This window comes from Prenolepis imparis, unplaced genomic scaffold (genome assembly GCF_030444845.1).
Source record: "Prenolepis imparis isolate NDT839.2.m4 unplaced genomic scaffold, iyPreImpa1.0 SCAF_4, whole genome shotgun sequence".
In the NCBI taxonomy this organism is placed as follows: Eukaryota; Metazoa; Arthropoda; class Insecta; order Hymenoptera; family Formicidae; genus Prenolepis; species Prenolepis imparis.
Genome location: NW_028141162.1, coordinates 12705943 through 12724493, shown reverse-complemented (window position 1 = coordinate 12724493; position 18551 = coordinate 12705943). Strand labels below are relative to the sequence as shown.

Genomic DNA, 18551 nt, shown 5'->3' with positions numbered 1-18551 from the left:
CGTTGTAGAAAAAAATTACAGATTTCGTCGATATGAAAGAATATGAATATGTGACGCGGCTCATCGATTAGATGAGAGATTCGAGAGAGTGCACGGAAAGATTTGCAGGCTGACATTTGAAAAGTTCCATATGTTACGGCTTATAACTGATATACGGCTTTTACGCGAGTCATGTCTCTCGTCCTCTTTCTCCCTCTCCTATTCTCGTGCCGTTAACATTTGTCAAGAGACGAAAAGCCTCCTGGAGTTGAGAGCAGAGTAAGAAGCTAATCGATAACTTCGATACGGGTTATAGACACGCCTACGCATTCAATTTGCCTCTACACGCGAGGCATCTGTGCCCTTCGCAGGAACGTCTCGTTCCTGTCCCACGCTCTACTAAAAGTCGCAACACTATTTTAAGGCTTAAAACACGAGCAAAGAGACATAATCGCGACGCGATTTCTTCACAGAATGTCCCCAAACGCGATTAAAACGCAAGATACGCGATATGTTAAAGATCTCGCTATTAAGCGAATGAATCATAAATGCTCCGTTTATTTGGGAAAAAATTATGTACATTTCTAACTAAATTGAATCAATTCAATCAATCTGTTCTTCTTTGCAAAGATATCCACACATCTTTTTAATATTTAACTAAATATTTCGCTAATTAAATGATTTTTAAAGTTCTACTAATTTAATTGAAATTAAATAAAAAATCTGTAATAACTTATTATTAATATATATTGCTAAAATTAAATATACAAAAAGATCGAGCTTTTTATGTTATATGAATATTATTGTTTCGTTAAAATAAAATAAATAAAAATATAGAAATTAAGAAATTTATATATTTAATAATATAAAGTTTATATATATATAAAGTAAAAATTTATATATATCAAGTAAAATATTTATTTCAGCACCCCATATAGTGCTAGATTGATGAGACAAGCCTGCTTATTTGAGATGGATTCCGGCGTGACTTGCTTTCGTGCCACGGGAATTCGCAAAACGATTATCAAAGTCGGCGGGAAGGGGAAATAGTTGGTCAAAGTGGATGATTATCGATATTGCAACGGCGGTCGGGTGCTTCGGGAGACGTAATGAATTATTCAAACTCGGCACGTCGATGGATGTCGAAGTTATATCCGACAAACTCACTATTCCGCTCGCGTGCGTGAAATTCGCGAACTTTTCGAAAAAAAAGCGGTTCTCTCGGGAAGATAGATGAAGGTCTTGTCTTCTGGAAAAACCTCCGTCTCTTTCTCAAAAAAGCGAAAAAGAGGTTTAACAATAAAGAAATGTAGTTTTAAAAATCGCAGCAATTATTATTTTTGCGAAAATTAAGAGTAGTTTATCTATATATAAGTAGATCAAAAATATACTTTGAGACTAAAACATACAAGATTTTCGGGGAAATTTATAAAAAAATAATTTAAAATAATAAAAATTAAAAAATAAAAAATAATCGAAATACAAGATATGAGCTATCTCGAATTAAACTCTGACTCTGAACAAAGTTAACTTTAAGGGCCGGTTGTTCCAACTTCTTGATAAGTTTTACCCGACAGGTAGCATATCTTCGTCTCTTTTTTAGAACTTATCTGAAAAGAGCTACCTGTCGGGTAAAACTTACCAAGAAGTTGGAACAATCGACCCTATATAGAGCAAAACAATCTCTTAAATTGTGCGAATAATAACGTTTCATATATCGTAAAAAAAAAAAAAAACTTTCATGATTCTTATTCCACTTATCTATTGGATAATATGTTTATTTCCCCCAATTTATGAGTTGACTTCACAACACATTGTATAAAAAATTACAGTGCATTTATCTCGTTGCCTTGTATTACTTTTATAATCTTGGGCATAAAATATTTTCTCGTGTAAAAAAAAAATAACGAAGGGAATTGAGCAGGACTTCTCGTATATATCATAAAAAGTTCGTATTTTCCATGTAAGTACAAAGCGCGAAAGTTATCGCTCTCTTCAGGCTTTAACTTTATGCATTTAAATCAAAATTTACAAATACAAAAAAGCAATACTTTTAATAAAAAAGTTTTTAAAAGATAATACAAAGTTTTTAAAAGATTTCATAAAGTTTCAACAACACGTGATGGCCCTATAAGATTTCTGTTTCGTAACTTATTAACAAGGATCATCATAGTTGGAAATAATTACAATCATTGTAACGAGCGCAAAGAATCACAATTAAAAGTTAATAGATCGTTAATCTGTTCGATTGTCGAGAATCGAACGTAGCATTGAAGTGACTTGAGAGAAAGAAAACTTTTAACGAATGAGATTAAATCATATCGATGAGTGTTAAAGTAAAAAAAGAACTTTAATGAAATGATAAGTGTTGTTAATAATTTATCGGAAAAATGGTATCGATAATAGCTGGAATTATGTATAATCAATATATGTCAATTATGTATATCAATGCAATGTTAAGTGCAACGTGAGATGTGCAACGCGCGTATCAGAAGGTTTTTTCATTTTTCACAACGTTAATTGTTATTACGTCATAACACGCGATAAAAAACAGTTGCATAAAAGAGCCTTAGTTATCATACCTTCATCGATCATCGTGCGATATTGCTTTCGCACTAAAAGCGCAACAATATTGTTATCGTCTTTGATCCCCCCCAAAAAACGCAGTAATAAAATTAATTGCATATATTAAAAAAAAAAAAAAGAAAAAAATACCATTTTTTCACACATATTTATAACTATTTAAAAGCAGATGTACAATTCAATGTACATATAAATATTCTTTAAATGCGTGCTGTAACGTATAATTACGAATAAAATATTTATCGCGACAGAAATTGATTTTACTCGAATTGTTTTTTTTCTGGGATTACATATAATTATTATGAAAAAAATCACCTGTCTTATCAAACATATTTTTAAAAATGAAAAGGAGATCAATATGTGCATACACATGTGACAGTAAGAAATACATAATAATAAATCAATGACAAATTAAAATTTGTCATTGACTGCGTCCACGACTATAAACTTTATGCGACTTACAGTACCAAGCTATGTTTGTCCCATAGCTGGATATAGTGCTCGATAAAATATGTATTAAACCTATTTTTAGTGAATGCGGCCTTTACACGAACGACAGCTGGTGTCGTTTTTACGTTGAAAAAGAAGCTCTTTGTATTGTTCCGCGAAATTGCACAAGGGGCTTTTAGTATTGCTAATTGGTTCTCTCAATATTTTTTTGATGTTCAATGATTGATCCGAGATAAGCTGTGCAAACTAACTCTTGAATTCGATAAAAGGAACAAAATGAATTTAAAATTGCATTAGAACAAAAAATATAAATGAAATATGACAGAACTAGGCCACATACACGCTTGCTTTTTAAAACGTAATGTCAAACTTTAAAAAAACGTGTTTTGCCTTCGCAATCAGTGTAATAGCATTCAGAATGATTTATATATTTTTCATTATAATACAGTTTACAGTTTATTTCCTTGATTTCTTCTCGGGCTTAGCGTTTATAAATCGAGTTTCGGTATCAAATACATAATGATAATGTAAGCGAGATATACTGAAGAGCAAACTGCTTAATTAAACTTACCTGACAGAGCCCGAAGTCACCAGGAAGGGCATGGGGGTCGGGCACGGACTCAAAGGCGAGCTGCTCACGGAGCTGCGAGTGCTGCTCAAAACAGAGTGCGGACACTGCGGTGGACCAGCATGTGGCCCTCCCGCACCGCTACCGCCTTTGCTCGACGCACGACCCTTCAGACAGGGGATCTTCGGCCATCCACTTACATCCTTGCCAGATACCCCTGGAACAATACAATATGTCGTCGATTATTTTAGGAGTAAGCGTCAAAAACTGATGAACCAAAACATACATGCAGTGAGTTCAATCACCTAATGACACATATCAGAGATAAATGTTTTCTTTAAAATAATTAAAATAAATTTTTCGTAAATAATAACTTATCTTATATACTTAAAATATATTTTACTTAAAATATTCATTAAAATTTCCCGACATTAATGAAATTCCTGTTGCTATAAAAGAACAATTTTAAAGGAGAAAAATATAGAAAAAAAAGAAGAAAACATTTTTTTTTAATTTTTTTCGATATTCATCAAGACATGAAATAATTATGTTACCATGGAGAATAATGCGTGCTGCACGCCCGTTGTACGTATATTATATCGGAGTCATTGCGCTCCGGCGACATTATTACAGCGCAAAGATAATGCGACGTTTAGTATGCAAAGGGAGAACTTTTTTCCAACCTCTTTCAAATCCACTGCGATTTGAATATACATTGCGCTGTTTTTGATTTGACGAGGCGATACGCGCGTCTCTCGGTCGTTTAGATTTCTGTTAAGAGATTAAGAACCGAACGCACATTAGCAAACACAACGATCACATATGCATGAATGATAACTATGTAGATCAATTCTCTCCGCTTGATATTCGTATCGGCCAAAGTTGTTATAATACGGACTTTAAACAACGCACTCGTCTTCATTAGGTAGAAGAGATTTTTAAAAAATTAAAATTAAAAAAAAATAAAAATTGCAAGCGCGTACCACATATTGCATTTAAAATGCAATTACATCCAATTTCCTTTTTCCTGTGTAATTTTTAGACGTAACATGTACACAAAAGTAAAATCACCATAAACAGTATAAATTAAAATATATCAGCGATTTTTTTTTATCTTAAAATCTCCCGGATGGGAATCATTTTTTCAAAATACTATTTTTTTGTATGCCTTCGACCACGAACGAAATTATTGTTCCTACAAACCATTACGAACAAAATATAATTGTTTAAAAATTTAATTTATTCAAAGTAAAGGTGCCAGGCTCACATAAGTATTCAATTCAGGCGTTAATATTAAAATCAATTCAATATTGACGAAAAAAAATCTTAAAATTTTTAATCCTTTCTTCTAACACGCTGTATAATTTTATCAGATTTATTATTCAAATGAAGATGAACGCCGGTGAGCGCGCATTCTTGGGGGATTACGATCACTTGCCAATTAAATTCCACCTGCCTTCCAACGTCGTTGGATAATTCAGACGAGAAGGAAGCTGCTGTCCGCGGATGCAATGCGGTGGACAAGCATGAATTTGTAACACGGTCGGACTCTCTCTCGACGAGAGGATCTGCATAACGCAAAGCAGTATAGCGATTCTGCAATTCGGTCTTTCAACAATGGAAGATCAGCGCCGCGTCGACAAAGTCCCCTGTAAGCCTCCGTGTTTTTCTTCCCAGCTATGTGTTACGAGTACGAAAGCGAAAGAATGATGGCTACTATCAAATGCATGACTGTCCACCATCGCGATGTCGTAACATCCTCACAAGGCGAGAAAAGGCAAGATAAATAGATATGCGGACGCACAATATACGAGCGTAACGCGGTTGGAATTCCTCATCGATAACGTGAAGCGCAAAATCATTTTAATGCGATCAAAATCAAATGTGTTATGAATACTTATGCGGTCAATATTTATATGAAACTCATAATTTGTGTGAAAAAAAAAATAATTCGTTTCCCATTAAATTTTTTTAGATATATTTGACGAGAAATCTCTTTTCTTTTTGCAAATATATTTTTATATCAGAAAATTTACAAAAAAAACACGAGCAATGCATTATGTATAGAAGCACGTTCGCCTCTCGTAAGGGGTTAAATTAATAAATTTAATTTAACGTCAAAACTTAATATAAATAATCGTAAAATAAACAACATAAATTCTACCTTTCAAGAAAAGATTACTTATAAAAAAGTTTCAAAAACACAATATAATACAATATTATTGTAAAATGAAGGTTATGGAGATTAGAGTCGAATTAATATTTACTGAAAATAAATAAAGTCCTCGAAGTAAGATTATACTGACGTAGGATTAAGACGCAGGTTTAACGTGAACTTTAGACATATACGTAAAACAGTATTACAAGTTTCAATGGTAAAATTGGAAATACAAGTTTCTGATAATTTCATAATAATTAAATGAATTAAATAAACATCTAACTTTATTTTTTAGCAATTCAATAACAACTGTTAACTTTATTACAAAATAATAATATGCTCCATTTGTTTAACAATTTCAATTATCCTCTCTCGATCTCTCGTCATTTCTTGTTTAAGGTATCTGGACAAAAGCTCCGAGCTAAATTGAATTTAACGACAGGTATGGGAGTGTGAGTTCGAATATACGAGTTCGAATATACGTTTGTCATCTCGCTGTCGCACAGTAATCGCGCAAGGGTTGCTTAATCTCGAAGTCAATATAAGCTGTCACTCTATTCTAGTTGAATCTCTCGGGCTTCGCAAAGCCGGACAAAGGCAGAGAAGAATGACGCAACGGCATAGTGGATATTTTGCCGTCCGTCATCAACAAATCGCGCGGACAATAAGAAGAAGACGTCTCAATACAAAAGCTGAAAGTATCGGAAAACCGTTCGTCTCTCGAGATGAAGCTCTTTTAACAGAGATTTTCATCGCAGAAGAGGAAGGGAAAAGACGAGAGAAGTGAAGCAACGCAGTCTGGAAGTGACAATCTGTCGGGATTTGTTCCTGACCAACATCTTGGATCTTAATAAACTCACGACGAACCGCCAATCGATTACTCGCATTCATGTATCTGTAGATATGTCCCAGATTTTCCCCTTTTTAATCGCGAATGATCGAAGCGAAAAAAAAAGACAGTTGCTTCAATATCGCAACGTTATTAGTTAGAAGTAATTAAAAATTAAAAGAAGATTTTAATTAGTGCATTAAATCTTAACTATTACGAGTCTGTCGAATTATTTAACTAATCCTTTACATACTTGAAATTTTTCATACACATATATGCAAACAACTACATATGACACATATAACAGGAAATAACACTATTTTTTAATTAAACTTCTACTTAATCGATCAACAAAACTGAAACAGGTCGAAAGAAGCCGAAGGGTATATTCCACAACTCGGCCATTGGCGATCAACGTTTAATTGGTCGACAGGGCATCACCGAAATCGGTGTAACCCACTTTTGGTAAAGGCCAAGACTAAATCTATCCGGCTAACACACGTCGCTATAGGATATTAATCACATTTATCAGATTGCGCTAGCATACCTCTGCAGTGCACGATAAACCTGACCTTTCAAAGAAATAAAATATACCGTCAGATCGCGAGGATTGCAGGAAACGCATCTTTGCGGGAGATTAATTGGCGTTTAAACGACGATCGGTATCTGATAAATTGCGAACCGCTCGTGGAATATGCTCGGTCCTCGGCGAGATATGTTATTAATGCAACCTCTCTCGAGACCTAAATACTGCCAAGTCCTTGTGTGGAATAACTACCTCTAGCCGCATTCATGGAAAATGGAAAATCGAAAGTTGATGATTTGATGGGATAATTAAGAATTCTCAAAAATCCTACTTACAAAAATAAATCACGAAATATAAAACAAAATGTAAACAAAATATTTCTCTGTATTTTTTATATAAGTAAATATATTAATATGGAATATTTTAACTGAAGAAATAAAAAATTTACTTTAAATGTTACAATTAATTAAAATGGTTTTTTTATATTATATAGTATTAAATTAAAAGATGTAAAAACTCTTTTAAGCTTTCTCATACACAGATTATCCGTTTTACGGATAAAATTTGCTGATGCATTATGTCTTATCATGTAGCCACACAATAGCCTTAATATATAGGCAGCATCACATAATCTCTCACATAGGTATTATCCTGCTAAAATAATGTAATAACGTAGAATCTGCATATACTGTACGCGGCAATTTAATTACATCGCTACAATTAATATTTTAATTAACACAATATCAGAACGGCTTTGTTTAATTAATGAAATGTCATTATTGTAGAAAAGACATTTAAAACGTGAAATTAAATTGCGATAAATTATAAATGTAAGATTTTATGATAAAGCGTGTATCTATAATACTATTGTAGTTTTCATTTACCATAATTCACGAGATTTTATTATCAAATTCTTTCAAATTTTTAAATTTAATTATACCGAATGGATTCATTATTCATATTTAATCTTCAAATTAATATTAATTAAATTTCAAATTAATTAAATTTCTCTTAAGTCTTAAGTAAAGGCCTACTAAATCCTAACTGAAAGAGTAAGCTTTTTTATCTCTGCTAATTTTTTAAGCTCAACTCTTCCGAAGAGAGAAGTCTTTAAATTCTTTATAATTCCGCAATATAATCAAGTCAAATGGTTCGGAAGGAATATCTTCGCTGAAAAAAAAGATCGCTTCCGTATTGTCCGCAAATAAGAGAAAAGGCGTCCAATGCAAATTATTTAACAGACCAGGAAACCTAAGTCGATAAAATGTCTGACCGCTACGGTCGTTCGAGACAATTCAAACCTCGAGCACTTTGTCGTCATATCACTATTCTCTTTCTCGCGTCGCCTACTCTCGCCTACGGAAAAACGTTTCAATACTTGAAGAATCGGAGAAAGTCAGACAGTAAGTCGCGTAGGTGTGCGTTACGGCATAAAGTAGATATAGAGAAAAATATATAGTGTATCGACGCATATTTATATATGTATGTGTGTATCCGTGTGTGCACGCGCGGCCCTGAAAACGTGACGGCAACATCTGGCATCTAAGTGCAAGCTGTAAGAAACTCCGTTGTCGTCCCACCTGCGTTATACATATATTTTGAATATTCAAACAACCAAGTAACATTGCTTTCAAGTGTCTCTTTTTCATGCAGGCGGTAACGAAACAATTCTTGCCGGACGAATCAGCTTGAGAACAGACAATTTTTTATGTCTATCAATGATACGTTTAGAATCTGTACATTTCTCTCAAGTTATTTTTTTCCATCAAAAATTATCAAGAATTTTATGCGCGTGGCATGAATTTATTAAATAACTATAATCCATCTATGATTTTTCATTGATTAATATTGAATAAAGTAAATTAAGGAAGCTCTCTAATCATAATAAGAATAGAAAGGCCAATTATATACAGCTTAAGAGAGTTTAATCAGAGTCTAAAAGCTTTTGGACTCAAATTAGTCTTTCTAATTCTACTCAAATTAATATTGGCTGGCCATTTGTCCACGATAGCTTCATAATTCGATATTATTTACCTGATATACGTTACAGATTTTTATTAAAATTCTGCTAGAACAATCTATTATAATTTTATTTCCCTTTTTCCTTTTACAAGATACTTTTTAAGCATCTCTATCTTTGATTAAATTGAAAGATAATTCTGATTAGTATTAACAAAATAAATCTTTAGATAGATTCGATCCGTATATATATATGTATTATACTAGAGATAGGATATATGAGTCACTCGAGACTTAATAGAATCACAACTTCATCGTTTATTAGCAGAGTGCTCTCGCGAGGGTCTAACTAAGAAAACGGTAGCCGTGCTTCCCATCGTGTCTTCTTCGACGGTCGCGTGATAATAATAACGTCGCGTTCATCTTCAGCAACGTTCACGGACGCTCGTAAAATACGAAATGCGATTAAGCGAAGCGCGGTAACAATATTACCCGGCGACGTCGTTGCCATGGCGTATTCGTTAAAATAGACGGGCGGAAAAGGGGTTAAAACACCCGGAGAAGACCCATATTCGGGGAGTCGGAGAGAGAGAGACGGGGCGCGGATGGTGCAAGGAGAGGAGAAGAGAAATAGGATTGAGGGCAACAGATGTCATGGACCCTGGGAGCTTCGCGCGACCCAGATCGCCGTGTCCTGTAACGTGTAACCAGCTAATGCCCAACTACCATCGGCGAGCAACGTTCAACGACGGCCATGGTCGGAGCTGATTCCGGTCCGGAGCCAGCCAGCAGCTCGGCAGCGGCACCCATCTAGATACAACGGTCATTGGCATCTTTCATCGGTGACTAGAGTCACTTTCGCTCGAATGGTCGTTCGCATCTCGCGAGATACGTAAATGTTACAGGGTAGCGTGGCGCGAGTTGAAAGCATTTAAGTTTAGAATGCCTCGACTGCAAATTTCGTTCAAAATAAAATGAGAGATTTTCATATTACAGAGAAAAAAGTATGCACTTTTTCATGACATCGTTAAAAAAAATTATTGAGATTAAACTATTCTCGCGAGAATAAACTATTTTCTCGAAATTAAACTGCTCTATACACTTCTATATAAATTAATTATATTAAAAATGACATTAAAGTCCAGCTTTAAAGTTTCTGAATGAATCTCAACAAATTTAAAGAAACATTTTCGAAATTAAATTTAAAAATAAACGAGAAAGAAAGAAAGAAAAAGTACAGAGTACATTGCATTTTATATGGAACCAATCAGACGCTTCGCAGCAGGTGCATCTCGCGAGATTAAATCCATGAGATAATGAAAAATGCGCTCAATTGCATCTGACGAAGGCGATCCGACGAGATGTCGATTGTCGATTGTATTTCGTTTTACGGCCATACTTGGTCTTTTCGCATCGCATGCCGTATGTGATTTGCGTTTCCGCGCCGAATGCATCAAGATTGCACTTGTCACGAAGACGTCGGGGCGAATTTACATTTAGATCGACGCACAATCAGTCGTTACACAGATACCTACATGTCGTTCGAACGAGTTTTTCCGCTTCGTTTCCGACGACGGCGAGAAAAGATTCGCCGTAGGCGCGCGACACGCAGACTCTTCCTCTCGAGGTGAAGATTTCACGCATCGCCGAGAAATGTTCTCGCGAGAAAATATTCTCGCGTACGAAACTTATCGCTGAATCATACTCCGCTTGCGCTCCGCAGAAGATCGAACTTGGGGCGAGTTTCCGACAACAACCAGATGAATTTATCGAAGCGTGAAGATATCCGTGTTAACATAGGAGATAGCAAACTTGCGAACAGTCTGCTGTGGGGAACATGCAAAGTATCCGGGAATATCGGATCCTAATTTCATCGACGAGTCTCTCGATCAATTTGGAATCAACTTTTTCTTACCTATCGGAGCAAAAATTCATAGCAAACTCGTTAAGTGAAATATTGTTTCCCCATTTTCTACAAGTGTCATTTCTGTTAAAATTTATTATAAATATTAATTGGGTACGATTATTACGATTCCAAGATTCTAAAATCGAACGAATTCATACGATATTCCTAATAGTGTTACAAGCATAGATTGTCTCTTCTAAAATTTATTCTCTGCAACTAAAATCTATGCGCATGATTGTCAAGAATATTCGCACACTTCGCTTTTGTTCTTTCGTTTTCTTCACAATTTCTCACAATTGCGTTCGGTTATTGCTCGCAGCGAGATTTTTAAAAGCGCACCACTGGTCACGCTTTCCATGCCACCGCCCTAATTGTTTACATCCAGGTAAGACATCCTTTGCTCATGTTTTTGTGCGACTCCTTCCGCGAGTTCATGAGACAAGCTGTACTTATCTACGCTTCGCGAAGCCAGACATAATTTCATCGTTTTATCATGAAGCGGAAACTTCGGTGCGGTCGTCTTCGCAAAGAAAGAGATTCTATTTGAAATGCTCGAGATTGCTCTAAAAGCAATATCTAATGTTACTCTTCAAACAAAACAAACATAAGTATACTTGTTTGAAAAAAAGTTCGTAAACCACAATTGGAAAAATGTGAAAAAATTCGGCAGTAAAATGAATCAAAATCTAATTTTTTATATATTATAATATATATATTATATAAATCGATTAGTTTTCTCTTCTCTTTCAAAAATTTTGCAGAAAATATAGAGAAAATATTTCGAGAAAAAATTTTTAAACAATTATCGTTTATCATTTTTTTGACGCAAATTTTAATTTTCAAGCAAGAATATTTTAATATTTAAAATCATATCAATCTTCAATAAAAATATTATCTCGTTTCGCGGCAAAACACGTCGTGTTACATTTAGAAATCATTGAGTAGTGTAAAATAAATCGTAAGATAACGAGTTTTATCAATGTTTTCTTGTAGTTGATTTCTCTTTCTCCCTTTCCGTACATAGCAATCTGAAAAGTATACGTATTCCTTTCTCTCGAAACTAGATATCATGAAAGACTTTCATCTTCTTGAAACGACTTGCTCACTATGTACTCGCCTGGAGTACTTGAGCGAGAACATTGCGGCCATCGTCGGTATGAGATTTCTGGAAAATGATCAGTCTCGCAGAGGCCGCACAAAGGGCGTATCTTACCACAGGGAAAGAGAAGAACGAGAGGATTCGTCCTTGACAGAATAGACTAAAGATACTCTTTCGGCGCATATACGCGATGAGATATTTATGAACGATGCTCCGGATGCGCCAGAGTTGCATGAAGAGGAACGCGTTTTCGAATCGGTCCAAGGAGAGAAAGAGAGGAAGAAAGAGAAGGATAAGGATTCACTGGAGCTGAAATTAAATGGATGATACTGAAATGCGCTATGTATGCTCCGACCCCCGATACTTTTTTTTGTCTTGGGATTTTGCACGACGAGAAACGATCGAGACGACCCTCGCAGCGTGAAATCAATCCCTCTCAAAACGTCCTTTTATAAACCTGACGCTGTTAACACTAGAACATCTTCTCCAGATGCATCTTTATCCGCTCACTGTCGGCGTGATCGACAGAGTAGATTACGTCTTCGTCATCACAAAATCCAGATTAAAGAGGAGAAAAAAATATTGAAAAGGAGATTCGAAAAAAGAGCTCAAAATCGCACAAAATCGAAATTGTATTAAACAATGTGATGATAAGTAATTTCAAAAGTGCTACAAAATTGTAATTTTAAAGTTAAATAAATGTCATCTAGAAAAAAATTAATACAATTTCGTAATAAGAAAAAATGTCAACATTGAAAAAATTATACGAAAAGAATCACGCGCAAAGATCGACACTTGGATCATCAATAACAATTTTATTTTTTTAACGTAATTATTTTCGTAATCATGTTTCACGAACACTGACGTGTTTTCGCGAAATGCGGAAGTCATTAGCAAACTGTACGTCTTCTGTTCGAGTGTTTTGTATTTAATTAGCAGAAGTCTAATACATGCTCTATCACAACAGTGATGCTCTATCGCTGATTTATAATTTATACTATACTTCATTTTTACTTAGCGAGCTCTGTTTACGACGCAAAAAAAACGATCAAATCTAAGAGAATGATATCAAACACTGGTCTGCCCCGCCCTATCCATTTTCCGTTGTTCATATTTTATCGCGATAAGCGACACGTCATGAGAAATCCTCGCGAAACGAGCTACGAATTATCCTTTCCGCGTTAACGGAATGACTGCCTTGTGTTTTTCGCGCATCAGTGAAGCTCAAGAAGTGCTCAAGTTGAGCTACGTTGAATCACGAGTGATAAATGTTCCGCGAGAGTATGCAAAAGCGACCTTCGACTCTAATAAGATCTTATTGCGTGCTACGCCGCGAAAGAAATTGCGACTGGGCAATCAGTCAAGTTCCGAGCTTTGTGACTCGAATAAATCGTCGAGTGGAAACGAGTGGAAAAACGTGTATCAGCGTATAAAGCCCAAGTAAGAACGCGTACGTGAGAAGATTTATGAAAGTAAGGGCCAATCAAACTTTGAATCATTTTTCTTTCAATTGTTCGTGAAGTTGATACATATATTTATTTTACTAAAATATTTTTAAATTTCTAGTGCTTATATATTTTCCAAATTAAACATTATATTTAATACTTATATATTTATATATACTTATATATTTTATTCAGAAAAAATATAGATCCTGCCATCTTAATAAATATATTATTTTTTAATAAAATTTTATGCTCAAGGAAAAAGTATGTTAGAATATTCTATTTAACTATACACTAGTTTATATGGAGAACGTTAAGTTGCTTCGTGTTTAGCGAGGGATATTCGTACGTGAACAGACCAGCTACTACCTTGCAATTTTTACTACCGCTGCACCGACGAGTTTCCTATCCGTAGCAACAACTGTCAACATGCGATCGTTGCAGCAACAATTCTCTCGGGAATACGTGTCTCCTATCAAAATGTAAGCTCGGTGCAAGCTCTAAATTCTCGCAGAACGATTCTGAATTTTTTATACCATGCGCTGCTATTCCGAGTCTTGAAAAATTTTAGCTTCACTCGCAATGTCCATTTCCTATCGGAAAATAACTAACTCCGTGCGCGTTCAATATTTATCCGATCGAAAATTGTTCGTCTCTCCGCCAGACCGATAATCTAACGTCCTGATGTTTCGTATACTAAATTTTATTTTACGCGGAGCCGGCAACCGATAACTTTCTCGACAACTTTCAAAATCCCTATCGCCCTTTTCGCCCCCGATTCTTCGATCCCGAAAGTCTGAAAGTAAAAGACTTTGATCCTTTCTTAAAGATTTACTACTCACGCGATTCTCGAAGCAATCTCTCAAACGCGGAAACTTGTAGGATTCGCTACGCGCGCAATCGACCTACGCAATAATCTGATAGAGTTGTATTAGCCTGAATTCCGACAATCCAGTTAGCTACCCTACTCCTTGCCTGATCCAGCCTCGTCCTGAATTCAAAGCAATTGACACGACCTGGCACGCTCGCGATAATAAGGCAACACGAATTCATAGGTTTTCTAAGACGGTATAGCCGAAGACGCGGCTTCAAAGTCGTAAAACGCCGCAAATATCTCATAAACCCATTTTATCGCGACCTGTCAAATTAATTATCGTCGATAGTAAACACCTGGTTAATATGATAATTGATATGTCACGTTTGCTTCCCGAAAGAGATTTACAGAGATTTACAGAGATTTAAGTAACCCGAAAACAAAGTTAGGACAAATAATCGTCAAGAACGGTGGTTTTTATACGATAAGATGGACGGCGAGTCGGCCAATTGTCAACGACAGACATTTTAACGCCAACTATTGCGATTGTAATTTGGCCTGATAACGCACGATCTTTGCACGAAGTAGATCATACCACTTAACTATAATTTTAAAAGAATATCTGTAAAAAGTATGTAATAACATCGCGTGACATGACGATAATGACTAGCGATGCTGGCTGGAAAGCAACGTCGAGATCTTTTCTCGAGAAGCATTTTAGTAGCCATTCCGTTCTTTGAAAAGGTCGAAATTGCAGGCACGTTTATTATATGCGGATACGAAGGGTTAATTGCACGCATCAAATGATTACGATGAGACATAGCGAGTGAGTTCTGAAGAAACGCGAAACAAGTTTCGATTCTCACGCGTGAGTGAGAGTACTTGTGTGTATTTTGCTTTCAGAAGCATGTCGATATATTTATATGATAATAGTAAAAGAAAACAACGAACGAATTTTTAATAGAATATAATCTTATTAAATAGATATTGAAATAAAGATCCTGATAGGAATGGAGCAATTAATAGATTAAAAATAAATTTATAGATACAATTGTTTAAAAATAATAATAAACGACAGACACGAGATTATATTAAGCAGAATTAAAAGCAACAAATTTTGATTAATTTGGAGTCGCGATTTTTCTGCAACTTGCGACATAATATCACATGAATTAATACACAGATTAATCGACTATATAATCGATAAATTTCTCAAATTTTTCATTCCTTTCAGGATTTGCGAAACGCTGATCTACGCAAAAAATTTTAAAGATCGAGTGGTATAATCGAAATCAACTCACCGAGCATCTTGATACCCTGAACTGGACTAAGAGGATAAAAGTCCCCGTGAAGCGGGCAATGAAAGCCCACCCTGCGCTCCCTTCGCCTGGCGCGTCTTGTGAGCGTGCAGAGCAGCACGCCGAGGGCAAGCATAAGGGCGCCCACAACTATGCAAATCGGCCCCAAGATACGAGAATTGCCAGTAAAGGCGATTCGCGCCGCGTACGAATTCTTGTCCTCGTCTTCTCCGGGGCCGCGATAAGACGCAGCTGCAACAAACAAGCGATTCGAAATTAATTAACCGCAAAAATTGATTAAATAATTAATTGAATACAAATAATTAAATAATTGATTAAATACATAATTATGTACAAATGATTAAATAATTAATTATATTACAATTATCATGTACAAAACTACTCTTTTTTTTTTATCTAATATATTTTCGAGCAGTCATTTTTGACTAGACGAGATGTATTTTTAGCAGAAACGAGATAAATTCTCCCATAAAAGTACATTAATTTTTATCAACAATTCACAATATGCAAAATTCACAATAGAAAATAATCTACTTTTGTTCCTCCACCATTAAATGCGCTCTTAAGAGATGATAGTCCTCAACAACGCGAGTGATTAAACGATCTCTCTAGGTTATTCGAACACAATCTCAGTCGCATTGTGCTCGACTTTCGCGGAAGTAAAGTAAAGCTCAGAGCTTGGCGGATAAGGCTTTATGTTCTCTTTGCGTGTTTCACGTACAATGCCGCAAAATCGTTTCGTACTCCGTAAAGCTCGTATAATCGCGTTGGTCCGACGAGGTTCGAATAGACTCGCGTTACTATGCGCATCGACTATGCAAATGCGTTAACTTTTCTAGAAAAAAGTTTTATGTGCGTCTAAAGGAAATTCTTCGGGAATGTAATGACACTCGTCTTATCTTCGCCGATCGCGAAGTGAGAATAATATCGCGGCATATTTGAAGAGAAAATGTTCGTCTGTATAAACGAACAGCGGAAATTATGAACATAAATACGTTGTCATGAAGAGTTCGCCTTCGAGCATATTTCAATCGATAACGTCAGCGAAACGCTTCATAAACGATTGACAGATTCGATAGATTTCTCTTCGTCTCCTTTTTTAGGAATAAGATAAGCAAATTACTACGATGTGAGTAAAATAAACAAAATAATAAATAAAATGACACATTTATGTAAAATTCCCCTCGCGCGCGCGTGTATAAATATTATAATTCTTTCTTTTTCTTTTTTCTTGTATTATATTATCGTTGGAGTGACAAGAGATTTATTGCAAAAGAAAATCGCTGTAACAAAAGTGCAGATTTCGAAAGCATAGTGAAAATAATATGTAAAATAATATAAAGAGTAATTTATAAAAAGTTATTCTAGTTATTATATATTTCAAAAGAGGACGCGGACGTGAATAAATATGTATTACATTCGCAAAAGATCGATTTATCCCGTAATCAAAAATAAAACCCCCCCCGTTCCACTTGACTCTATCAAAGGAGGCTCGGGCACGATAAACGTAACAAAGACATTAACGCAGCATGAGTAAGCGATGAAGATAGAGGGATATCTAGAGTATCCAAGAAGAAGGGAGACGCTTAGAGAAACAACGAAAGGGAAATGGGCTACAGGACCGGTCTTGACACGGTGATGGCAGGAAAAAGGAAGGACAAGAAAGGAGGACAGACCGGTTTTGATAAATCGGTTGGTAACAACACTCGGCATCTCCCGTATATATGTGAAGAAGCGTGGCCAAGAAGTAACAGTGCGCGCGATGTGAGAAGCCAGCTGTTGCTTGGCGAACAGTCCGAGCCTTCTTGCTCGTTTTCTTCCGCTTTTTTTTTCGTGATACGAAAGCTATATCTATGGTGCTATCCCCGGGGTCAGCGTTCTGACATACACGGACTGTAGCGCCTAATAAATTAATTCAACGAGAAAGAATGGCAAGCGGTCTTTCGCCTTCGAAGACGCCTTGTCTCTTCCGCGTAATAATACATTAACATTTATTAATATTGAATTAATTGAAATTCGCTTTTCCACGAGTTCCAAAGTTCCACGAGGTTTAAAATCAACTACGGATTTTTGAATATTTTTTTCTTGAATATTATAATATATAAAATAATTTAATATAATATAAAAAATATAATATAATATAAAATTAATATAAATTTATATTAATATATTTTTATTTGCGAAAGAGATTTTCGAGATTTTGTTCTCTCTTGGTTTTGGATTTCTTCATGGAAATTCATGGAATTATTAATATTTTTAACAGCATAACACAGAGAGAAGCACAGCAAACTCTATGTAGCTGCGACATAATTTATTATAAAATACAATCAAGTAATTTGCGATTTAAATGTGTTCGCGGAATTCTAAGAACTTCGCACTTCTCTACTACTGCTTCGGCTTGTTAAATGGCTTCCTTTTCTATTAATCCGCTTATAGTATGTAAACAAAGTTGGCTTGGAAGAGTTATCTCTCTTCGTTACGTCTGTGCTATCAACATGCGTAAGCTGTCGTTCAAAACATCCGTTTTTCATATAATTTCAGCTTTACACTATTCTATCATTATCATAAATATGTATATAAAAGATGTTTATAGACTGAAAAATTGTGAAATGTTTAAAATATTTTTCGAGTTATTTAATTTTTAAAACTAAAATATTTTGATGGTTTTGATCAATCGAAATGTCTCTATTATTATTAATATTAATATTATATAATATTAAATAATAAAAAATTTAGTAGTTCTCTAATAATATTTAAATAATATTCACGAAAAATCGATATCAAGTCTGTCTACGCATGTTTCATTAACAAGAAAATAGCATACCACGTATAATACAGATATTGCTAAATCAAATAATAACAAGTTTAGAGTGTATCGCTAAACGAAATAGGACACTTTCTCGTTAATCATTATGA

The 18551-nt window shown here is 35.2% G+C and overlaps 1 protein-coding gene and 1 long non-coding RNA gene across 8 annotated transcripts in view; one reads left to right on the top strand and one right to left on the bottom strand.

Moving 5' to 3' along the window:
• The window catches only part of LOC145935078 (uncharacterized), a 90700-nt gene that overhangs the window by 37464 nt on the left and 34685 nt on the right, over positions 1-18551 (bottom strand). For all 5 annotated transcript variants that reach the window (XM_083036133.1, XM_083036128.1, XM_083036131.1 and 2 more), the window contains exons 3-4: positions 15618-15866; positions 3584-3797 (exon numbers count right to left, since the gene is read on the bottom strand). In XM_083036133.1, coding sequence (XP_082892259.1) covers positions 3584-3797; positions 15618-15866 — 463 coding nt within the window. The remainder of the gene's footprint in view (positions 1-3583; positions 3798-15617; positions 15867-18551) is intronic.
• Positions 13291-15689, top strand: LOC145935083 (uncharacterized). 3 transcript variants are annotated; one of them, XR_014425161.1, is made up of 3 exons: positions 13302-13529; positions 13836-13984; positions 15551-15670. It is a non-coding gene; the product is annotated as an uncharacterized LOC145935083 (long non-coding RNA). The 3 variants fall into 3 exon arrangements; XR_014425162.1 differs by lacking the exon at positions 13836-13984 and having other exon boundaries at positions 13291-13529; positions 15551-15689; XR_014425163.1 differs by lacking the exon at positions 13836-13984 and having other exon boundaries at positions 13291-13497; positions 15551-15687.